The sequence below is a fragment of the Brassica oleracea genome, chromosome C1 (assembly GCF_000695525.1).
Source record: "Brassica oleracea var. oleracea cultivar TO1000 chromosome C1, BOL, whole genome shotgun sequence".
In the NCBI taxonomy this organism is placed as follows: domain Eukaryota; kingdom Viridiplantae; phylum Streptophyta; class Magnoliopsida; order Brassicales; family Brassicaceae; genus Brassica; species Brassica oleracea.
The window spans coordinates 8,850,245-8,876,039 of NC_027748.1; the positions used below are offsets into that span (position 1 = coordinate 8,850,245).

The 25,795-nt window shown below is 32.8% G+C and overlaps 4 protein-coding genes across 4 annotated transcripts; 3 read left to right on the top strand and 1 right to left on the bottom strand.

Annotated features, from left to right (window-relative positions):
- Positions 1-10,824: 10,824 nt before the first annotated feature.
- On the top strand, positions 10,825-12,982 carry LOC106343974. The gene is made up of 2 exons (XM_013783343.1): positions 10,825-11,191; positions 12,645-12,982. The coding sequence occupies exons 1-2, from the start codon at positions 10,901-10,903 to the stop codon at positions 12,810-12,812; spliced, it is 459 nt and encodes a 152-aa protein (XP_013638797.1). The 5' UTR covers positions 10,825-10,900; the 3' UTR covers positions 12,813-12,982.
- Positions 12,983-15,565: 2,583 nt separating this feature from the next.
- Positions 15,566-17,501, top strand: LOC106309819 (vesicle-associated protein 4-2). The gene is made up of 7 exons (XM_013746956.1): positions 15,566-16,085; positions 16,399-16,469; positions 16,555-16,636; positions 16,748-16,866; positions 17,035-17,112; positions 17,202-17,321; positions 17,415-17,501. Exons 1-7 carry the CDS (start codon positions 15,743-15,745, stop codon positions 17,472-17,474), a joined length of 873 nt encoding a protein of 290 aa, XP_013602410.1. The 5' UTR covers positions 15,566-15,742; the 3' UTR covers positions 17,475-17,501.
- A 355-nt stretch (positions 17,502-17,856) lies between these two features.
- LOC106309810 (bifunctional riboflavin kinase/FMN phosphatase) lies at positions 17,857-20,024 on the top strand. Its single transcript, XM_013746947.1, has 10 exons — positions 17,857-18,104; positions 18,196-18,382; positions 18,474-18,604; positions 18,673-18,742; positions 18,825-18,890; positions 18,973-19,127; positions 19,205-19,300; positions 19,380-19,531; positions 19,615-19,698; positions 19,771-20,024. The coding sequence occupies exons 1-10, from the start codon at positions 18,029-18,031 to the stop codon at positions 19,891-19,893; spliced, it is 1,140 nt and encodes a 379-aa protein (XP_013602401.1). The 5' UTR covers positions 17,857-18,028; the 3' UTR covers positions 19,894-20,024.
- Positions 20,025-20,034: 10 nt separating this feature from the next.
- LOC106309800 (sugar transport protein 12) lies at positions 20,035-22,668 on the bottom strand. The gene is made up of 4 exons (XM_013746938.1): positions 22,481-22,668; positions 22,060-22,382; positions 20,833-21,462; positions 20,035-20,682 (listed from the first exon to the last, which is right to left on the bottom strand). Exons 1-4 carry the CDS (start codon positions 22,611-22,613, stop codon positions 20,227-20,229), a joined length of 1,542 nt encoding a protein of 513 aa, XP_013602392.1. The 5' UTR covers positions 22,614-22,668; the 3' UTR covers positions 20,035-20,226.
- Positions 22,669-25,795: the final 3,127 nt, after the last annotated feature.

The window sequence follows — 25,795 nt, forward strand, 5'->3', positions numbered from 1 at the left end:
GATTATGGGTTCTTAGGTTTTGAATTACCTTTTAACCTTAGATGATTGTTGAATCGGACCACCAAAGGAGTTGAGCCGCGAGCTGGACACGAACGGGACGCGAGCTAGAATGGATCGAGTCGCTTCTATCGGGTCGCGGACGTCCTTTGTTGCTTGATCGGGAATGCCTTGATCGTCAGACGCGAGCTGTCTGATGCTATCGCGAACGAGAAAGAGGTTGCGTGCTGGAGCTTCTCTCGGGTCGCGAACGTCTGAGCTAGGATCAGGAACGCCTTGGGCTGAAGCTGATCGGGGACGCGAGCTGGAACAGATGCGGGAACAAGAGACGCGATCGGGGTTTAGGGTTCGTAGGATCGCCGTCTAGGGTTAGGGTTTTAGGGTTTTTCGATTTGGGTATTAGCTTAGGGATTTAGAGTTTCGTGCTGATAACGTGTTATAAAAGTAATGGAAAAGTCTATCTTTATTCATAACACAAGATATGAGCCCGTTGCGTTGCAACGGGTTTTGTGTGATGATTTAATTTAATAAAAACTATAAAATAATAAATAATTTTATTATAGTTTTATGATTGTTTTTTGCATATGTTGTTTGAGATTTATTTTATAACTTAAACTCAATTTTACACATAAGTTTAAGTTAATATTTGTATTTTATAGTCATGGTGCATAGATGAATTGTTATAAACTTTGTACTTAGGATTAGATAAAATACTTTGAACACAACCCGAAATAAGAAATTGAATGAAAAGTAAAAAGAAATGAAAGTCAAATACACTAATCGAGTCAATGACAACATTATACATGTTCTTATGTAATAATTTAATGTTTTATTAGATAATTCTATAAAATTTTATTTTGTTAGGATTTTTTTTTTAAAAAGAAAAAAAATCTATTTTATAAATCTCGTTTTTATTTACAATTAAAAATAATATTAAATACTCTTTTACAATTTTGTTTAAGATTTTAGAATCCTAATATATGAGTCAGATTTGCCTTTCATTTTTGTTGTAGATTATCTTCTCTGTAGAATTATTATCATATAACCTATTATAATTATCTTCTCTGTAGAATTTCAGAAAAAATAAATTACTATCAAATAATTATTTTTAGTTACTAATAAAGAAAATTTACATTTCGTATCAATACTAATTTTACACTTCGTTTGTTTATTAAATAAGTTTTTGTATCATGTTCATCATCAAATACTCTCTTAAAAATATTATCAAATAATGTTTTATAATTCTCTTTTGGTTAGGACTTAAAAATATGATACAATTTTTTTTTGTTTAGGATTTTTTATATAAATAAGAAAAAAAACTATCAAATATTCTTGTACAGTTTTTTAGGATTTTAGAAAAGAAAATTAAAATTACATAATCTTTTACAATTATATTTTTTCTAGGATTTAGAAAAATAAAATTTCTATCACATAATTATTTCCAGTAAATATTTACTATTTTTAAAAGTTGCCATTTTCAAAATTCATTTTTTCCAATATCACTAATATTTCTTACAAATTTTCTTGTTAACTAAATATTTTTATACTATCATGTTTATCATTAATTTTTGTAAGTACAAATTACTATTAAATAAAATTTTACAATTCTCTCTAGTGAGGATTTTTTTTTTAAAAAAGAAAAAAATCTTAATTGGTTAAGATTAGAAAATAATTTTTTTCTTTTAGAAATCTCTTTTATTTAGGATTTTAGGAAAAGAAGAAGTTATTTTCACATAATGACAATTTTATTGACACATTCACAATCTATTTTTTTAATTGACACATGTCACAATCATATCAGGTGAAATATTTAAAGTTAATTTTGGTTTATATTTTTTTAACACAAAATTATTAAAAAGTAAATTCGTTAATTATAAGAAAAATACAATTATTTTTATATATTTATTTTAAATAGACTTTTTAAAAGGAAATTAATTATTTTATAATTATTTTTTCTTTTAAATTTTTATACAACTATTTTATTTTTAATAGAAAAAATTCTGTTTATTATTTATATATATTGTCTTATACATACAAACACATATTCATCATATTCACACATACTCAAGTACAATAACAACATCAAAATATAAAATTATGTTAGCACCATAAGATGTAATAAAGATAATAAAAAGTTGAGTTGTATCAAGAAATTAAAAGAAAATACCGAGGTAATACTCTTATTATTGTAGCTATTTTTGGTCATACTTTTTTAACATACAAAATTATCTATTAAAAAAAGAAAGTTAGTTACTTATAAGACAATAATAAGAGTACTTTTAAAATTTTCTTTTAATTAGGCTTTTAAAAAAGTAATATTATTTATTAAAAGTTAGTTTTTATTTATTTTTTTTACTAAATAATTTTTTGTACTTGTAGGATCTTACAATTAGTTTTTGTTTAACATTTTTTCTTAAAAGTTAATATTTATCTCTTATAATTCCTTATCTTTAGTATCTCTTAAAACAAATATTATAATAAATAATAATAATAAGACTATTAAATAATATTTATAATTAAAAAAATCGCTTTTTATATTATTTTAGTATATATATTTTTGATTATGAGAAAATCTAACACATATCACATTTTCAAATATATAACTAACATTGTCAGAATCATGAAAATTAACAACTTTGAAGAACCAAACATTTTATAAAAATACTAACAATAATAATAATAATAATAATAATAATAATAATAATAATAATAATAATAATAATAATAATAATAATAATAATAATAATAATAATAATAATAATAATAATAATAATAATAATAATAATAATAATAATAATAATAATAATAATAATAATAATAATAATAATAATAATAATAATAATAATAATAATAATAATAATAATAATAATAATAATAATAATAATAATAATAATAATAATAATAATAATAATAATAATAATAATAATAATAATAATAATAATAATAATAATAATAATAATAATAATAATAATAATAATAATAATAATAATAATAATAATAATAATAATAATAATAATAATAATAATAATAATAATAATAATAATAATAATAATAATAATAATAATAATAATAATAATAATAATAATAATAATAATAATAATAATAATAAGACTATTTAATAATATTTATAATTATTTTTTAAGAAAAATCATTTTCATTATTTTAGTATATATTTTGATTATGAGATAGTTTAACACATATCACATTTTTAAATATATAACAGACATGTGTCACTCTCATGTTAATTAACAATTTTGAATAACCAAGCTCAATATAATATTTTATAATTATATTTTCATTAAAATTTTAGAAAAACAAATTATATTAAATAAATTGTTTTCTAATAATTTTTTAGGATTTTGGAAAAAGAAAATTTATAAAATAATTACCACTTAATATTTTTTATAAAAATATTTTTACTATTAAATAATTTTTAAAAGTAGTTTTTATCAAAATTCGTTTTATTATCTTATTATATATTTTTTAATTATTATATATTTAAACACATGTCACAATATTATAAGGAAAATTGTTAACAAATAGTCTTTTGCAATTATCTTTTGATTAGGATTTTAAAAAAAGAAAATTACTATTAAATAATATTTTAATTATTTTTTAATAAAATTTGTTTTTGTTAATATCTTAATATATATATATTTAATTATGAGATAGATTAACACATGTCACATTCTTAAAATATATAATTGGCATGTGTCGCGATCATGTTAATTAAAAATTTTGAAGAACCAAACTTTTAGAAAAGAAAAATTATATTAAATAAATGGTTTTCAATTTTTTTAAGGATTTTGTAAAAAGGAAATTTCTAAAATAATTTCTACTAAATATTAAAAAAAAATGGTTTTCAATTTTTTTAAGGATTTTTTTAAAATCAAAATTTCTAAAATAATTACTAGTAAATATTAAAATAATAAAATTCCTTTTGGTAATTATTTTATCAAAATTCTGTTACACAAGTTTTTTGTTACTTCATTATAGAAAAATTTAGTAAGTAAATAAAGAATATTATTACTTTATTTTACACTAGATATGGGCCCGTACGTTGCACGAGTTTTATTTGATGTTATCACTAACATATAAAAAGAATGAATATATTGTTTCACATTAGTTCTTAGATTTTCCAATATATATTGATGACTTATTTTAGTAAAAATAATCTATTTTCTTACATCAATTTTGATTAGTATTTCTATTTCAATAATCATGGTGTTTTAAATAGTATATTAGTTTTCTTTTTATTTTTGAATAAATACTTCACTTTTAATTATTTTAAAAATAATATTATTTGTAGTTAATTGAAACATATAAAACTATGAATTCTCTATATTATTTATATTGTTTAAGACAAATTAAAAATAACACAATTCAAAATATTAATGTTACACAACACCAATCAATATATATAATTGATAGTCAGCTAAATATTAAATTTGTTTACTTTAACATCTATGGTGTGACTTTAACTTCTTTTTATATATATTATATATTATTAAAATTTTCTTAATATATAATATTTTGTAAAACGCTATTGCCGGTACGCTTAAAATTTTGAAGCTCTGCAATTGAAGTAATTCTTGATAATGCGGTGTATAATTGTAAAATCGAACTTGACAAATATAGACCAACTTGATAAAATTTTGACCTTAACTCTTGTTGATAGTCATTGCATAGCAAATTCGTATAGGGAACTAAGATATTTTCAATTTGAAAGGTCATCTTGCATCTATTGGTTTGAGACTTACTCTAGTTTTAAGATTGTTTTTGCATATGTTGTTTTAAGATTGTTTTTATCATTTTATTATAGTTCTTACTGCAATCTTGCACATTAAAATTGAAGATGTCGATAAGAATTCCTTCACATAATTCATCTCCAAACTTTTCAAGAGGGGAATGATGCACACAACCTTGATTCTATTTTCCTATAATAAAAAAATTCTAATAAAAATTACAAAAGATTTTTTTTTTGAGAAAAATATTTACCTTTTGAAGTATGAGAAAATTCATTCCTGTAAGTTCATTATTCTGATGACAAAAAGACTTAATTATTATTTTTCAAATTTCTTAACTTTTAATATTTTAACTGATTTAGTGTTAAATAAACTTCTTAATTCATTGTTAGCTTGATAATTCTTGATACAAATTAAATAACATTTTTTGACTAAAACCTCATGACAATCAAAATCATAACAATCGTTGTTGATTTTAAAATTATTATCTAGCTTATATAACCGTAAAACTGTGTATAACCGACATTGATCAAACATTGTTAACGTAACATAAAAAATTGATGTTGACATTGACTTACCTATGACAACATAACTAATTTTATATCGTCTATAGGAACCAACATACATAAATGTTCCAATAGCCTACGCACAACAACATCATATTTTATGATAATTATGACAGTCTCTAGTAAGGATAATGGTAAAACAATTTAAGTTTTTTTTTTGCAACCCACAATTTAAAGCTATATTAAGAAAAGAAACACACCTAATATTTTTCTTGTATGAAAGAGTTTCTGATATTTTATTATATAAAGCTTGTTAAGCAATATATTTTTGTGACAAAATCCAGGAGAGTTTGATCTTATATATAGATGTGAATAATTGTAATAAATTTTGGATTATGATTTCTTAAAAAAAGAAAATTTACTATTTAAATAAGAAAATTTATTATTTATAAGGAAATATTTTTAAAAGTAGTTTTTATCAAGATTCGTTTTTATAATTTTCATGTGTCGCGATCATGTTAATTAGCAACTTTGAAGAACCAAACTTTATATAATAAGATAAATATTTTTAAAAGTAGTTTTTATCAAGATTCGTTTTTATAATTGCCATGTGTCGCGATTATGTTAATTAGCAACTTTGAAAAAACAAGCTTTATATAATAAGATAGAGGTTCCTTATATAAGAGATTACACCGTCATAGATAAATGGAAAGAGTACAAATCATAATCTCTTAGTTATGAGCCATCCACGATCTGATTCATAACAATGAGTTTATACTTTATACATACTTTATACGATGCTTTTATCTATTTATTATGTCTTTTTTCTTTCTTTTTTACTTTTATTGGCTTCGTAATATTTTTTAGTTTGAGTGTCTTATAGTCAATATTGCGTATGGTGTTTTACGAAGTTTATTTGGAAACTGCATGCATAGATGCAGAGATAAACCACATAGGCACATACATTACAATAATGTTTTACGTACATACAGTTTAAAGGGAAAAGTCCGTTTTGTTCCGTTTTATATTTAGAGTCTCGTGATGATATTTGATTTTCTGTTTGAAGTATATTCAAGAAAATGTAAACAAAACATTATGTATTTCTTAAAAAGACTGAACAAACTCAAACTCAAAAGAACGCCGATCATGTTACAAAGAAGGATTGTGAAAGATTCTTATTCAAAAGTACAAACTGTCATTCTTTTCCTATTGAGTATTGCTAACCTTTGATGGAACCGTGATTAACAGTTTGTTGAAAGTATAATAAACTGTCTTATTAAGCTTAACAAGCTTACTTGTTATATTGGAACTTTGATGACTCTTTAAAGTACGTAGCTGTAACGTTGAAAAAACTGGATTTTTCTTAGTCCTTTCATCATGATCGTGATCATATGTACGCGTCAATCAACCTACAGAAGAAAAACAAGAGTAACCTTTATTCTCATTTTATTAATGCTTCTACATCAAGAGGTCTTAGTTTCAATTCCCAAAAAAAATGAAATTATGCGAATTAAAAGAAAAAAAAATTATAAAAGATCTACAGCATGACGCGAAAAGTACCGTCACACGTTGATTCCATAGGGCGGCTCAGGTGATGCAGTCAGGCGTAAATCCTCATACGATAAGTAGATTTGTCGGCTGTAGAATCGTCTGTAATATTTCTCATAGTTGTAACTGCATAATTATCCAGTGTTAAAAAAACCATATCGTTAATCTCCAAAACAATTATAACATCAAGGAAATGTATAAAAACCTATAAAAATTATTTCTGGTTCTAGCGTATGAGATTCGATATACCCTTATTTTTGATGTATACATGGTACTCAAAGTCTTGAAATTTGTAAAAGAAATACGCTTCAATATCTCATATTCAAATCTCTCCTTGTTAATTAATGTCTTGGATAAGGGAGTAATTAACATGTTCTAGTTCTTGGCTAACGGATAAATATTGTACGGTGAAAAAGAAATTGTATTTTTATGGTACTTTCTTATGCAATATATATATACTATAAGAAAGTCGTTTGTTCACAGCTTTGTTAACACATAAGTTATGGATTACTGTATTAGTCCAAAAAAAAAGATATTATAAAGAATGAATAATTAGAAAGATGAAAATAAATTCTGCTAATGAAAGTAACACAATTAAAGGGGTGACGATGAGGAAAAAGCGTCGCTCTCCAAGCTTTGTGAGATGGTTTCACATTAGCTGTCGCCAACATGAAGATGCCACGTTCGTTTCCCTTCTCAATTTCAACTCATCATGTTTTCTTTTTTTTTTTTTTTTTTTTTTTTTTTTTTGAAAAAGGGCATAACTCATCATGTTTTCCTTTGGATTAGTTTTAACTTTTACAAAAAGTTATAGCAATCAATAATCATAAAAAACAAACAAATGCGTTACAAATACAAACAAAATTTTCACCCCTAACTCGTCTTGGCTCGAGCTATATACTAAGATACTAGGCTTTTTTAGACCCTCACCATCGAGAATTTAGATTAAGACCCATGTAAAAATAAAATTTTCGTATTGATCTCCATTACGATTTGAACAATTTTTCCATAATTGATATAGTGATACGGTTCACTGACTTTTTGTATGTATAATTAATGGGTCTAAAGAAAATATTTTAAAATGAAAAGAAATACTTTAGTTAAAATATTGGACCAACCGTGTCGCTTGAATTGCAAGGTCTAATTAAGGGGAAATTTATTAAAGTCAAATATCTACTGTGCACATAGCATGATAGAGAGAAAGGAAGAGGATAGCGCATTTATTTCGAATGACAATAATGGAGTTTGGCATTTGCCGAAATTTAGAAAACATTAAATGTGGATATGTATTTTGATTATATACACTCTCACCATACTACATAGCTGTTGCTATCTGTATGTTTGAGACCAATATTTTGTACCTATTAGCTTTTCCTGTATGAGATTTTGAACATAAATGAATATATATATATATATATATATAGCATGGTATGGTGTGTAAATCACTATTTAATTAACTTTTTGACAAATTATAAAGAGTAAAATCTTAAAAGGACGAGTGGACAAAAAGATTAGACGAGGAGAAGCCACAGTCGGGGCGTCAACAGCAGCAGGCTCCAGAAAGAAAAAAACGACTTCACTTTATAAAGAAGCTCACGTGCTGAAGCAAGGGCAACATCGATTGGTACATATGCCTGGCATGATGTGAGGACCAAAGGCCGCTTGTTTGGACCACTTAATTTACGACTCGTGTTCCCTTTAATTGTCATACAAAATTTAACTTTGATGTTTGTGGATATTGAATTTCATGGGGCGAAAAAGCTGTTTCACAGAGAAATGCGATTCTCCTATACCTCGAGTATGAACATACACAAAACCAATACATCACGTCTACGACCATTCTATTGGTGTATAGTGAATATATAATACATAATAATATTGATCAAAAGAAAATATTCCATAGTATAATAATACATAAGCACAAAGCAATATATTGATCAAAAGCTTCAAATAATTGTGAGTAACAACAGATGTATGAATAATTAATTTGGCATTGAGAAGAATAGTATCACTTTCAAATCTATATTATTAAGTTACATATTGCCACGGAGTACTAAATCTAATGTAAGCATCATATGATTATCTACTAATCATCTTATATATATTCTTATCGATCCAAATTATTAGGAACATCTCACACATACTAAAATAGAGTTACTCTTATGTAACCATTTCTTCCGGAGGTCTTATAACCTAGGTTATGATTATTTTAAACAGAATAAATTAAATAACATAAACGATCCGTAATATAGGGTTATGTCTCGGCGTTTGAGACTGAAGAATCTATCGGGTCCAACAACAAATGAAATCGTTATAAGGTGCGTAATTATGCACTGAGTCAATAAATAAATGAGTTGATCTAAATTAAAAATTAAAAATTAAGAATAAGATTAGGTGTTAAAGCTAGATTAAATTATAATGTGTCAAATCTAGCTAGGGCTTTGCTTGCGCATGATGGATCATTTGCCACAATAAGAGTCCACGTGTATATATATAGTTGACCAAATCTCATTAATTGATATTAATCTTTTGACAAATTAATTAATTGACTAACTATATACATGTCTGCATGGTTTCATAATATAATATGCAACTAAATATCGCAATTAACAACTTTATTCAATTATATGAAAAACATACTTAATTAAGACGCCTTTTATTTTCTGATGTTCTTCTTTTTGGGTAAACTTCCAATGTTTTCTTATAAATTATCGTAAATAACCATTATTTTATATAAACAATTGCTTTTATCATGTGATATTGTCTTTCTGCCAATTTCATCCAAACGCAAATGCACTCACCGTCATACTTCGAGTAACGACGGACAGTTAGGCAACAGTATTAAGAGCCACACAGATACAATGTTTAATTATCAAATAATTCTTCAAATAAAATATGGAAGAGGATATATTAATAAAAGTATACATTGTTCCAGTATATATTCATTATTTCATTATTCAAAGTTTTCTGATTCGTATAAACAAAAAAACTGTGATCCCTAAACAGTTGAAAGGAGCAGAGTCAGCAGACAATGACCAAAGATCCATTTGTTCGTGTATTAAAAACGATATAACTTGATACGAAATCGTAATGGTTGTGCAGTTGATGTTGCCACTTACGTAAGACTCCATGCAAATTGTATTTAATATATTTTATGTTACGTATTAATTTGATTATAAATTGGTCAATTTTGTTGGATCTGTTCGATAATAGAGTTGATTGATACCTAGATAATATTAAAACTTATCATATGAAATTTGGAGTAAAGACAGCAAATACACTCGAGAACTCTCTGGAAAATTGAAAAGATTCACTTTTACTAATTAATTTCATGATTAGTTGATCAAATATCTCTGAACTACATATAAATACAGCCAAAATTAAAAATGATTAATATTTGAATAGTTTAGCTTTATAATACAAGTACTTCCATGATCTTGGAGTTTACTAAACCTTTATACTTATTTATTAATATTATATACAAGAGTTTTATATATTGATAAAATATATGAGATCAGTATAATTTATACCCTGCTCTCGTATTACGAGCAAATTGTCTTAGATTTGATCCAATTGTTGTTATTGTTTGTACTATCTATTTCACTGATCAATTAGAAGAGACCATACACATTTTGATACATCCAAAAGATAGGTATATGGGAAGAAACATAATCAACATTAGACACAAGCATTTTTGGCTAAATTAAGTACCAGTAAAAAACATTTGTTACCAAAGTGTTGGTAGCAACTAGCAAGTAGCCTCCTACTAGGGGTGACTTCTCTTATGTCCCCGGTTCAAACTGTTATTTAAATTAGAATATCGAAAGGCTAACTTGAAATCTAAGAGAAATCATAGGCATAAGATTTGGAATTTCCACGGTTAACAAAAACCTATATTTGATAAAGGTCCATTTAATAAAATGACGAAAACGCCCAAAACGATCTCAAAGCCCAAAACACCGAAAGGCCCAAAATACCAAATCATTGTTTACCACTGAAATTTTCCAACACAAGAAGGAACGAACATAACAGATAAGTGTTATCCTCATCTTCTTCTCCCAACTCATTGAGAAAAAAAAGCAAAGGGAGTTTGGTGGTGTCACTATGAACATTGCCACTTATTATCGTCACTCTAACGTCATCCTTAATCTTCATGTAGACAAGACTTTAGTGAGGACTCGACAAGGAAGTTCAAATGATATTACATTCATGACAAGAACACAAGGAAGAAGAAGAAGTGGTTTGTGTTTGGTAAAAGCATGTGCCGGTACGGGAGAAGAAGAATCCAGAGATCAAAGCAAGACCGAGAGAAGAAGTTTCTTGACCTTAGCAGAAGCCGGTCTTGTCGAAATCTCGGGCCTTGGTGCGCACGAGAAGTTTCTCTGTCGACTAACGGTAAAATAAATTATACTCTCATTATTTCGTGTGTTATAGGTTTTTCACATACTTAAAAAAGAAAGTATTTGCAATGCCAAAATTTACGCTAATCTATAATTCAACTTTGATGATTTTTAACTAAATTTTATGGTATGAACTAGGAAATAAAACATCAACTTTATATAATTTGGATACATTTATGTAACTATGTTTAGGCATGGGCATAATATTCGTAACCCGAAATCCGAACCGAACCCGAACCAAAAAACCCGATCCGTATCCGGTCCGAAATGAAAAAAATATCCGAATGGGTCTTGTAAGGTGGTACAAAACATATCCGAACCCGAAGTGTTATTAACCGAACCCGAAAAACTGAAAAAACCGAAAAATCCGAAAAATATCCGAAGAAACCGATCCGAATGTCCAAAATAATATACAATATAATTATATGAAACATGACTATATATTTCAAATATTCAATTTCATATTTATTTTGATATGTTATCTAACAATAAGTATTTAAAATTTAAATAACTACCTTAAATACTTAATTATATATATATATATATATATATACAGTTACAGGAACGACTTCCCGTAACTGTTGCATAACGTGCGCTCGTTAGTGGGGATTTGGCAAAGATCTCGGGAAGTTCAAGTTACGAACTTATTCCCCAAGACTCGCTATCTCTCTCTTTCTTATCTCGTTTAAATATTTCGAGAGGATAAACATCATGACGTTTTTATTTTCTAGACAAACTGCTTGTCGTTTAAAAATAAAATGCATGTTGTTTTTGAGATTTTAAATGGCAAAATGTTGAGCTTAACTTGGTCCAAAAAGAATATTTTTATCGGGCCGGAGGCCCTCCACCAAGACCAAGACCAAGACCAAGCCCAAGCCCAAGCCCAAGCCCAAGCCCACGCCGAGCCGAGCCGGCCGAACTGCGGCGGCGGCGCGCGCGTGGGGAGCCTTCTTCTCTCTTCAAGCTGTTTAACACATGATATCAAGTGACCTTATATAAACACCTAATTTCCTCTTGTTTCAACCGATGTGGGACAAGTATCTTCTTCTCATTATTATTGTTTTTTTTTGGCTGTTGAACACACGGGCCCATGTCATTTATTTTTCACAATTTCCATTAAAGCTTAATGGCTATAAATGGATCCAACAATAAAAAAGAACCGAAATCCGAAAAACCCGACCCAAACGCCAACGGGTACCCGAACACCCAGGCCTAACTATGTTTATGAAACTAGAAAGAAATCTTAAAACATACATTTTCAAGAAACGGATGGACCATAATCAACAATCTATCAAGCAATAGTTTATATATGTAGATTGATTAAATGACTTGGAAAAATATGTACATTGGTTTTAAGAGAGAAATTCGCATTAACTTAGGTTATAATTTTATTTTATTTTTGTTCGAACTTAGGCTATAATTATATCTTGAAAATTGGAGTGATACAGATATCATCGTTGAACTTACTAAGGGTGATATCGGAGCAAGAAGGATGTTCAATAGGAGAGTTAAATGCTGGAAAAATATGCGATTGGTTCTTAAAAGATAAGCTGAAGAGAGAGCAGAACATGGAATCTGCCGTACTTCAATGGGATGATCCCGATTTTCCATTTTAATACTATCTTATCATTACACTCTAAGGTGCAACATAGTAATAGTATGATTTGTCCATTGAAAATGTCGAGTCGAATTTAAGATATTAGCTTCTTCATTTTCAATGTGGATGTTGAGTCAAACTGAAGATATTAGCTTCTTTATTTACAAAGTGAATATATATGTACACGTATGGTACGTTTTGATCTGCATAGAAATTGAAATATAATCCCTTCGTTATAATTATGTTTCACATTATCCTAAACAAACAAGTTTTAGTTGTTGATAGCTCCACATACCTTGTTCAAAACCAACTCTTTTACTCGTCTCCGTGAATTCTATTTCTCCGACCAGTTAGTATGGTCGGAGCGTAGAATAATCATTAAGATCAAAAACTCGTAACTGCTTCCTTGCCCTCAATTTCCTTCCACAAACAAGTTTCAAGCACCTAACAAAAATTGGCACTTATTCCATCTCTAATCTAACCTCTATTTTACAGTTTTTTTATTATAGGAAAAAATAGAATTAACATTTTGCTTCAATATATTTTTCTATGATGGAGCTATATTTTCTTCTATTTATACATAAATGATAAATGTTATATTTGTCTCTAAATATAGAGAAAAGTAGCCTTTAATCTCTACTTTTGAGTTTTTCTGTTATAGAAAAAATAGAAGTGAATTATAAATACTCTATACTTTTTTTTATCAAAGAAATACTCTTAACTAAAATTTTGTTTGACTCGAGAAACTTCCCTATATTGAAGAAGTTTATTAGTATAGATAGTGTTTATCTATAAGATGTATTATCATGAGATAACGACTACACTTATGTAGTTATTATCTTGTACAAGTGTAGTCGTTATCTCATGATAATACATCTTATAGATAAACACTATCTATACTAATAGCAGCTTCCTCTGGAAGAATGAATTCGACTATTTGAGTTTCATCATCCACAAATATAAATCCTACTCGGACACTGACCATACATGAGTTAGAAATAAAATGTATGTTGACTAATACGATACAAGTATATCATTAAACTCTCAGCCGTATGATATGTCGACTATGCACTAAAACGTGTTCAACAATTCTGAATATCTATACGACTTTCTCTCATCCCCATCGCTCCAGCCTCTCTCTTAATTAACAAAGCTTTCAAATCCGGTCCGGCGTCCGGCGGCGCGTGAGAGCGCGTGCCGGTGCCGGAGCTCTCCTCTCTCCTTCCTATTTTTACTCTTTGCTTCTTCTTCAGCCTCGCTCCTTTATCGTCTTGTGTCTGGTTCTGGGTTGGCGTGCATCTACGGCTTTGTTCTCCACTCGCGAGGAGCGACAGATCCGACGGTAGTTCGGCCCTCTCTGGAGGCAGCGCGCGGTGGAGTTGATCGGGGTTTTGACGGAGGAGTCGGCTTTTCAGGGTTGGCGAGTAGATCGTGTTTCCCCTTTCAGATCTCTCTTTGTTGGTCTTGGTGCTCGAGATTCGGCGTGAAGGTCTCCCCTCTGCTCCGGCTTGTGGTAATTCGCGGGTCTATGGAGGTGGTTATCAGGTTAGCTTGGTGGTTCTCGCGTTCTGTTGCGGCATCGTGGAGGCTCGGTCCACGTAAGCAAACCCAAGTTAGCTCCGGTGAGTTTTTCGGAGGCGAATCGCGCACTGCGGTATGCAGTCGGTAGTGGTGCCCAGTCCGGTTCCGATTCGTGAGGCTCTCTTTTTAACTCGAGTTCCAGTCGTCTATGGCTGGTTGATGTGTTCTTAGGGGATCCTTCTAGCTTTGGATCTCTGTATCTCGTCTTCGTCTCCGACCTCTTAGGATGTAGCCACAGCCTTGTTCTCTGGAGGTTTTGGTCTCATTGGTTCTTATGTTCTCGTCTTCCTCTGTTAACACCAAAGGTTGGATCTTTCATGTCACTCTCCATCGTTCTTTGGTTCTCAAAGGCAACAGCCGGTGTAGCGAGTTTTGTGTCATTGCTTGCTTCAGTGTTTCGGTTGGCCAGGGACATATCCCAGTTCTGATTGGGTTCCTTGACCCTGTCAGTAGTCTCGTTGGCTGATTGTGTGCAGGTTTAGAGACTTTCTTAGGCGAAGGGTGGCTTCTGAGATCAAGCCCGACTTTGGCGTCGAGTGTGCAGCGGGGTTCGGACAACTCTCCTCAAGTATGGTTGTTCTCGTCCCTTCTTTCATTCAGATGTCTCGCGCTTAATCAACAAGGAAGAATGCAAACTTGGCAAGAACACCGACTACCAGCTACTTCAGGCGACGTCTCGGGGACTCCGGCATCCGAGGCAACGAGGTAAAACCCACCTCCCCGGGGTTAACGTTAATGGAAGAGAACGGTCATTGGTAGTCTAGTGATTACTAAGCATTCTAGCAGAACGCGCCGGATATGTGGTATTGCGAAACTAGAAACTGTAAACGTATTGATCTAGATCATTTTGTTCGAGTCCGGTTTGTATTCGACTTTGATGTCCGTTCGGGATTGATTTATATAATTAATTAATACTAAAGAAGAATAAAAAAAAATTCTGAATATTATCCATGACTAAAATGGCTTGAAAGCAAACATTAAAACCAGCATAAATAAAAGACTTTTGAAAGAGAATCCAAACCAGAGTTGTCGTAGTAGTATAAAAAAGACTTTTGGAAGCAACCCAATACGCTGTCGTTTTTGAAGTATGTCACTTTCGCTTTTAATCCCACCCTCCTCCACTTACCGCGATTCGATGTTCTTCCGCTAATCTAGCACCCAAACATACAATCGAATTATAAAATCTTATAAAAATAAAAAAAATCCAAATCAGTTAACGAAAACACGGACGCGAAATCAACGAGTTAAAATCCACTTTTCTATCTCCCTCTCGCGTCCGATCTCCCTTTCTCCTCTCTACTCATCCAAAACAAAAACAAAACAAGTCAACTCATCTTGTCGGAAAATTGCATGTCTTAACTGTCCGAGATGACTATGACGACGGAGGAGAAACCAGCTTCAGATGGCCGAGGAGGTTGGGGTTTCTTCAAGATCCCGTTTCGAAACTCCAGCGGTCGAGGGAACGCCGCATCGAGTGCCGCCACGTCTCCGTTTCCATCGTCTTCTTCTTCTTCTACATCTTCCCATCTCCATAACCATCACCATCACCACCACCATCATCATCAGCTTGGCTATAACGGGCCTCATGGCGATGGATCGGGTCAAAATCAAAACCCGACTCCTTCTCCTTCGGTATCGTCTGTGGCTAAGTCGTTTCTGCCTAGGAAACGCAGATTGAAGCTTGATCCGTCGGAGAAACTCTATTTTCCTTGTGAGTTTTGTTCGAATCTCATCTGAATCAGAATCATAGGGTTGTTTCTGTAACTAAACTAAAATTTTGATCTGATTTGGGATAAAAGATATGATATTGACTTAATAGTGAAATAGAGTTTTGAACTTTGAAGAATAGTTGACGTTGACCTGATTTTACTATTATGCCATTTTGAGCATTTCTAAATTAGGAAGTTTTTGGTATGTATGTATGTTGGTCATGAATATGATTTTGTTACTTGATTATATCAGATGATTAGTTCTTGGGTACTGAATTAGATTATTTATTATCTTTTTTTTTTTTTTTTTTGAAGATGAGCCTGGGAAGCAAGTGAGGAGTGCTATTAAGATTAAAAATACCAGCAAATCTCATGTAGCCTTTAAGGTATGTTTTTTCTTATCTAAGTGTTTTTGATTATCAGAGTGTTTTGCATTTTGTATTTGTGCTTACTCTCGTTGCTCTTCTTCAGTTTCAAACAACAGCACCGAAGAGTTGCTTCATGCGTCCACCGGGTGCCATTCTTGCTCCTGGAGAGACTATTATCGCCACTGGTAATTGTTTTTTTCCATTTATTCTTTTTCTTCTTGATGATGCTATTAGAGAAATGAGTGTAGAAGAGTGTGCATGTGACTCTATTTCTCTCCCTTGTTGAACTGTTACAGTGTTCAAATTTGTTGAGCCTCCTGAGAATAATGAGAAGCCAATGGATCAAAAGAGCAGAGTTAAGTTTAAAATCATGAGCCTGAAGGTGAAAGGTCCAATGGACTATGTGCCTGAGCTGGTATGTTGATTTTATCATCTCTTGTTTGAACTGGTAAACTGTAGAGTAGTAATAACATGTCACTATCCAATTGGAACATAAGATATCTAAATCATCTCAAAAAATAATTGCTATTGTTTGTCATGTTCTTACATTTCTGAGGCCCTACTGAACAATTATTTTCCGCAGTTTGATGAGCAAAAGGATGATGTGTCTAAGGAGCAAATATTGCGTGTTATCTTCTTGGATCCAGAACGTCCCAACCCTGTGAGTATCTGAAACATATGAAATCAATTCTCAACTACACAGTGTCTTTTTCACGAATTATCTATCTGTATGATTTATTATTGAAAAAGGCACTGGAGAAACTGAAGCGTCAGCTAGCTGAAGCAGATGCAGCAGTGGAGGAAAGGAAGAAGCCACCAGAGGAAACAGGTCCAAAGATGATTGGAGAAGGACTCGTGATCGATGAATGGGTGAGAGTCACACTTTTACTATCGTTAGTTTAGATGATATGTGAAAAATCTGACATTGTTATGGTCTCTCTCTCCTCTGTAATGAAAACACAGAAGGAACGCCGAGAGAGATATCTTGCACAGCAACAAGGCGAAGGAGTTGACTCTGTCTAAGAATGAACTAAGAAGATCCTTCTCAGGCAAAAAACAAGTGTGTGCTTTTGAAGAAAGAAGAAAGAAGAAGAGACCAAGATATTAAATTTTCTCTACTAACTTCCATATTCATAATGCAATCTAAGGATCATGTTAGTAAAAAAAAAAAAGACAAAAATGAAACTTTTTCATGTAAAAAGAAAAAGGTAAACTTGGGGGTTTGTTAATGAATTGTTCATGTTAAAGACTAATAAAAGATGCGGAATCAACCCGGTTGATTTAATCTTAAACCGAATCTCTTTTTTACTTAATCCGTACCGGTCAGGACCCAGAATCCAATTCGAATGTTCGGTAGGACCGGGTACCAGGAATCTTTAAATCAAAAGATGCTAAAAAGGATCAATCAAATCTTACGTGTACAACTTCTCAACCTTTCTTCTTCTTCTTCATCTTCATCTCTGCTCTCTGCTTCGTCGTCCTTCCTCCCTCTCAATTCGTTAACCGGCGTTGACGACCCGTCGCAGCTCAGGACGAAGATTGTACGGATTGTAAATTTTACATACAGTATTATTATAATGTCGATGAGCAATTCGTTGAAGAAGCTCTCGTCTTGTGTTCTTATTGATCTCGACGGAACCCTAATCAACACAGGTATATATATATATATATATATATACTTGTATTCAGCTTCTATTATCGTAACTTTGAAATTCAATTTGATTGATTGATGTTATCGTTGTAGATGGTGTTGTGAGTGACATATTGAGGAAGTATTTAAGTAAATATGGAAAGCAGTGGGATGGGAGAGAGGCGCTTAAGATAGTGGGGAAGACTCCGTTAGAAGCTGCGACTACCATTGTTGAAGATTATGGACTTCCTTGTGGTGTTGATGAGTTCAATTCTGAGTTCTACCCTTTGTTCTCTGCTCAGTTAGTTAAAAAGTTCCCTCCTTTTTTTGTTTTGCTTTTGTTTCTTTGGTTTTGAGTGTTTTTTTTTGTGTGTGTGTGTGTGTGTTTGTAGGATGGATAAGATCAAGTCACTTCCTGGTGCTAATAGGTTGATTCGGCATTTGAATGGGCATGGTGTGCCTATGGCCTTGGCTTCTAATTCCTCGAGGGCTAATATTGAATCCAAGATCTCTTATCATCAAGGTATGAACTTTACTCAATGAAGAATGATCTTGTGTGTGTTTGATGGTTTCTTCTCGTCTTTTGTGTAGGTTGGAAGGATTGCTTCTCGGTTATCATCGGTAGTGATGAAGTTTCCAAAGGAAAGCCTTCTCCTGATCTGTAAGATCCCATCCATCTCTTGTGAAACAAAAGACTGGTTAGTTATGCTAATGACGCTGGTCTGACTTTTTATGCTTAACAGTTTTCTGGAAGCAGCGAGAAAGTTGAATAAAGATCCTGGAGAGTGTTTGGTTATTGAAGATTCTGTGTGAGTCTTTAACTTTTATCTTATTGTTTTTGTAGCTGAGCTTTTGGTTTCTCTCTGAGTAATATTGTGTTGGAAATGGCAGGCCTGGTGTTTTGGCTGGTAAAGCTGCTGGGGCCACAGTGATTGCTGTGCCTTCTTTGCCTAAACAAACTCATCTCTATACTTCTGCAGACGAAGTCATTAATTCTCTGCTTGACTTAAAACCTGAGAAATGGGGTCTTCCTCCGTTTCAAGACTGTAAGCAAACACTCATGAACTTCTGTCACTAATCCTTTTTCTTCTCAGTGAAAAAGACTTTGATTTGCGTTTTGCAGGGATAGAGAACACTTTACCTATCGATCCTTGGCGTATAGGAGGTCCAGTTATCAAAGGATTTGGCCGTGGCTCTAAAGTACTCGGAATCCCCACAGGTCTGTACAATTACCATTAAGCTCTTCTTTCTCTTCACCTTTGTATGGACTTTTTTCTTATTTCCGGATTTGTTTTCAGCTAACTTGTCAACAAAGGATTATGCGGAGGAGCTAGTCGAGCACCCTTCGGGAGTGTACTTTGGTTGGGCGGGGTTAGCAACGAGAGGTGTCTTTAAAATGGTCATGAGCATTGGTTGGAACCCTTATTTCAACAACACTGAGAAAACTATTGTGAGTTTATATGAAACGTTTTTTAAACTTGTTCACTCTTGCAGAGCTTTTTTTTTCTTTAACTTTAGCCTATGTTTACGTAGGAGCCATGGTTGCTTCATGATTTCACTGAAGATTTCTATGGAGAAGAGCTGCGTCTTATAATCGTTGGTTATATACGTCCTGAGGTATTTGTTATTATCATCATGTATTCTCATATGACTCTCATGTGATGTGTTGTGATGTTGTTCTTCTTGCAGGCTAACTTCCCTTCACTTGAGAGTCTGGTCGCAAAGATTCACGAGGACAGGGAAGTTGCAGAGAAGGCTCTTGATCTTCCATCGTATGCTAAGTTTAAGGATGATCCTTACCTGACTAAATGATTAAAAATTATTTTATGTAAAGAATCAAAAACTCTTGTTTTTCTCACATTCTTGATTATGAATTTGATTTTATAATCAAACTCGCTGATTGTTTTCGAAACCCGAATAAGACTTGTTGCGTCTTTGCTTTACTTATTGTCAAGTTAGTAAAACAGGTTCTTGCATTAAAGAAAACAATACATAAACTTTGTTCGTGTCTGAAACGAAACGAAACAAACAAAGTACTAGTTACTAATCGTATCCCTCCTTAGATAATGATATTATAGTCTTTTGGTTGATTATATTATAAGTTACTAACCAAACCAAAAAAAAACATATCGATTTCTTGGTTCGTTAATGGACTTTGCCCATCTCCACACGACCATTCTCATCTCCGTCAACGAACCTTGACCAATACCAATGCGATCTCCACACCTGATTCATCTCCTCAATCGGCACACCTCTTGTCTCCGGCAAGAAAACGTAGATGAAAACCGACATCACCGCCACGAAAAACGCGAAGAATATGAACAACCCGAACTTCATGTGACAAAGCATCATCAGAAACACCTGCGCGATTATGAACGTGAAGATCATGTTCATCGACACCGTTACGCTCTGAGCCGCCGATCGGATCTCCAGCGGGAAAATCTCCGAGGGGACTAGCCAACCGAGTGGACCCCACGACCAAGCGAACGCCGCCACGTAGATGCATATGAGCAAGACCACAACAATGGCGTACCACTTTGGTAGAACCCCTGGGTTCCCGTCGACCCCGAACTTAGCTCCGATCGCCGCCGCAACAGCAACCTAAGAAGAAGACGATTGAAATGTTAAACCGGTACTCAATAATCTGATTTATTGTTGGACATAACCGGATTAACCATATGAAACCTCAGAAAACAGCATTTGGATATGTTAAACCGGCTAAACCGAATTAATTTTAGAGATGAAAAAAACCTGAGAAATTAGCATTTGAAGTCCTCCTTCAAGGAAGAGAAACCGTCTCCCCCATTTATCAACGCCGTAAATCGAAACAACGGTGGCTCCGACGTTAACCAAACCGGTAACAACCGCCGACATCAAAGCCGCGTCGTTACCAAACCCGATCGTTTGGAACAGCACCGGCGCGTAGAACATGATGACGTTGATTCCCGTGAGCTGCTGGAAAGAAGGGATCAGAATCGCCATAGTAAGATGCGGCCTGTACTTCCTCTGCAACAGGTTCCGCCACGGATGCTCCACGAGCTTCGAAGCTTCGCTGGCGGCGATAAGGTCGTCCATCTCGTCTTCGACGTTGTCGACGCCTCGGATCTTACGGAGTTTCGTCTCGGCTTGCTTGAATCGGCCTCGCTCGATCATGGAGTTCGGTGTGTCCGGGAGGATGAGGGATCCGACGGTGATGATGAGAGCGGGAACGACGGCGCCGCCGAGGCTGAGCCGCCAGCCCCAGCCGCCTGGAATCTTGGAGAAGAAGAAGTTTAGGACGCTGGCGACGAGGATGCCTATAGTGATCGAGAGCTGGAACCCGATGTTCAGTGCTCCTCTGTATTTATATGGTGCCATCTCCGAGAGGTACAACGGTACGGACTGTCAATTTTTTTTTAAAAAGTATTGAGGTTATTTTGTAAATATGATGTATTGTAAGGGTACAAAATCAAACAATAAGTTACACCCAAGATTTTCAATTTGGAAAAGAATCTAAAAGCTTTGAGGATACTTTGTAATACTTTTAGAACTAAAGTGTACAAAAACAGACATGTTCTACTCAAACAACAACATGAGGTAGGAAACTGAATATTACTAACTTTTACTCCTGTTCAAAATAATTAATTTTTAAGGTTTTTGATCATTAGTTAAGAAATTACCAACTTTTATTCAGTCTTATCTCATTTGCATAAAGACAATAATAGCTACAAGCCTACAACTAATTCAACCAATAAAAAATTATATTGCAAAATACAAATAATTTTAAACTTTTCTGATTATAACTTTTTGATTAGAAACTTAAAAGTATGAATTAAACAGAAACAAAACGAAATTTCTAAAACATCACTTAAAAATCAAACATAGGGAATAGATAAATATCATCACAGCAACTAACAAGAGTAACAGAGCGAGGGTCTACGTGATAAAAAGCAAAGTATTAGCTCATAATTAGGATACTATATAAAAATAATAACAGACCTGATTTGTGAACCCAATACCGAAACCAAGTAACAAACGACCAACGATGAGCATCCAAACGGCAGTTGCGAAACCGTTAAGAAGAGCTCCAGCGCAGAAGAGAACTCCTCCGAGAAGCATCGAAAGTTTACGGCCAAATGCACGAGTAACGTAAGAAGCAACAACGCAAGAGCAGAGCGCGGCGAGGTAGAGAGAGGAGGTGAAGAGAGTGAGAGGAATGCTGTCGAATTTGCAGTATTTGTTGGACTCGTGATCGTTCTTTTGTTTCTCGTATACGGATGGGAAGAACTCCTTCTGAAACGACTCCATAGTCGTCACCCCACCTGCAAAAAAATAACAAAAATCATAAACAAAATTGTAACATTAAAGAAAAAGCAAAAATAAACATCTTGTCGGAAAAAAATATGGAGGAAAATATTACCGGAGATTCCGATGTCGTAACCGAAGATGAGACCACCCATGGCAGCGACGATACACGTCATGGTGACGTAAAGAGTGAGTTTGCCGGGATATTCCCTATTGCCATCTCCGATGACAATTCCGACTGCGGGCATTTTGGATTTTACTAAATTTAAGAGTGTATATTAGAATAAGCAGATGAATCGTTACACGTTCTGCGTTTATTATTTATAAGCAAATGTGTGGAGGTTAATGTGGGTTCACTAGTAAGCTGTGGATAGATCGTTAACTTACTTAACGTGTTGAATTTAATTGATTATCCTTTATGCTCATTTTCCTTAAATTTAATAATTCATTTATGTGGTAAAATTAGCACCAAATGAACTTGACATGGAATTTAATCCTCGGTCTTTATTTTCCATCTAGCAATTGGACAAATAATCCAGCCACATTAATTCGCATGCATCTCTTTAAGTCAAAGTCTATTGATTCGCATAGATATATAAGTCAAGAATTTTTTTTATAAGGTTTATAATCCGTGGAAATTAGAAAGAATAAGTATCATATTATATTTTAATAGAAAGTAATCTTATGTCAAAAAAAGTAATCTTACTTTAGAATCCCAGGTTTCTATTTTCTAGCATGTAATAGATTCAACGATATGGATGGGGAATGCATGTTCGTTTGAATTTATTGTTTCCTTTTAGGTAAAAAGTTATAGGTAAAGTTTGCGATATGGTTTAGAATTGTGGTTGAGAGGTTAGGTTTTGTTTTGACTTACTAGTATGAGAAAGATGGACAATTTTAGTATTACGTATTGGCAGAAGACTCTCCTATACCATTCTATATAATTAACACTCTACCATGAAGTGGGAATTAAATTAACTATGAAAATCTTTGCGAAGGATAATAACAGATCAAACAATGAATTTTCTGACTAGACGACACATGTTCTGTTTTGAAATTGTAAAACATTACTCTTTTGTAAGGCGCTAAGGTTAAATTAAATTAAATTTTAAACACATGAAAACTAGAAATTTTTTGGGGTCAAAACTAGAATTTATAAAAACAATGAGGATCTGTCTTCCTGAAAAAAAAACTCAATCCAAAAGCATAAGAAACAGAGGATCGTAGACAGAATACCTACACACATGGGGTCCATGGTGTATTTGCTGACTATGAATTTTCTCTGTTTCTGTTGCATAATCACCAAGTGCATATATATCATCCACATTGACTACAATTCAACCCATTTTCACACTCTCCACTAATTATTTTTTTCAGCAACCTTTGACACAAACGCCTCACTAGAATCATCATACGAGATTTAACACCAAAAGAGTCTTTTGTCATTGATTAAAAAACTTTTTAGATATCAGGAAATCTCACATTGTTAAGATCATATGGTCTGCAGCCTCTAGAAGAGTGATTTGCACTAAATCCTTGGCCACGGGATAGAGTTTGACTAGACCTCGTTGATAAAATCATGAAGCTAAGAAGCAAACTCAACACCTGTTGGTCCACCACCAACTACTACAAAATTTAGCATTAGTTTAGCATCATCTTTCTCTCTTATTCGTTCAGTTCTGGTAAACTTTCCTTCTCATATGAAACAATGACAGTTCTACGGATTCTTTGTCCGTCTTCAAGACTTCAACCACCTGCAATCCCACCACCAGTTCTTAGAGACATCTTAAAAGATATAAACCTTCGGAATATTCTTACATCTATATTAGCAATCAGTCATTTTACACTATCATTGCTTACAGAACAATGTATAGAGAGTGGAGCAAGAAAACTATTAAAAAAATGCTAAGGAAATGAAAATTCTCCTCCACCCCAGGAATGTTAAATGTATTAGACTTAGTTCCAGTAGCAATTACAAGATAGTCATAGTCAACATCAAAAAATTTCTTCCCGTTAGAATCCATGTCTTGTTTAGATCGACAGTACACTTTCTTGCTTCATGGATCAATCTTGAAACATTCTGCGTCCAAGAAAGATATCTCAGCTCTGTTTCTGCTTATTAAGAGACATAACAAGTTGCATTAATTAGTAGCTACTCAACACATTACAAACACTAGAATAAACTTGGGCAACTTAAACAACAAAACTCAGAATGTTGTCTCAAAAGAAATATAACAGAACATTTGCAGTGAGAAGTACCAACAGATTTCAGTTTCTGTTTTACCTTCCTTCCAGACTGGCTCAGCTACTCTGCGAGCTTTCAACAGTAGCTCGTATGATGAATTTTTTAAATCCTTCAACAAACATTTTGGTTGACAAGTGTCAAACGTGTGAAAAATAAAAATAAAAATGTAAAAAATAGAAAAGTAAGGCCAACTAGGTTAGGGATTTTGAGGGTCCCAACAAGAGAGGAATAACAGAAAATGCATGTCGTTTTTTTCTTCTTGTGACGGTGTGGTACTGAAAGAGACAACGAATCAAATAGTCTTGTAAATGTTGGTAAATATTAAATGCATATTCTAATCAAGTTGTATGCTGCTCTATATATATCAAACTGAATGTTGATGATGTTGGATAATTACAATTAACTAACTCATTAAAGTGAAGTTTGATGGGTTAAGGAAAAAGGAAAACATATCAAGCTTATGAATGTTTCCATATTATTATTAGGAAAAGATGTAGCTCCGCCCTTAGAAAAAGATGTAGCTTCGCCCTTAGGAAAAGATATAGTTTCTTTCTATATAAAGAGTTCTCATGGAGAGATGTTCCATCAAAAGAGAAACACATTGAAAGGTTTAGTTTTGAGAGAGTTTCTAAATCTAATAAGAAGAGAAGTTCTTATAATCTTTGTGTTTGTGCAACTTTAATTTGAATCAGAGCTCCAGGTTTCGAAGGTCGTTTACAAGAGGAGTTGTAACTTCGATCAAAACATGGGGGACGATTCTCAAGCACGTAATAAAGGTTTTGAGATGAAGAAGGACATACGATGTCCGATGCTAACATCGACCAACTACACCGTATGGTCGATGCGAATGAAAGTGATGCTTCATTTATACGAAGTTTGGGATACGATTGATTCAGGGAGTAACGATGCAAAGAAGAACAATATGGCGATTGCTCTAATCTTTCAATCAGTCCCGGAGGCGCTAATACTTCAGATTGGAGAACATGATACATCGAAGAAGATTTGGGAAGCTATCAAATCCCGTAACCTAGGTGCTGATCGCGTGAGAGAAGCAAGGTTACAAACTTTGATGTCTGAGTTCGACAAACTGAAGATGACAGACACAGACACGGTGGATGACCACACAGGAAAACTTTCAGGCTTAGCATCGAGAGCAGCCGCGTTAGGGGAGATAATGGAAGCATA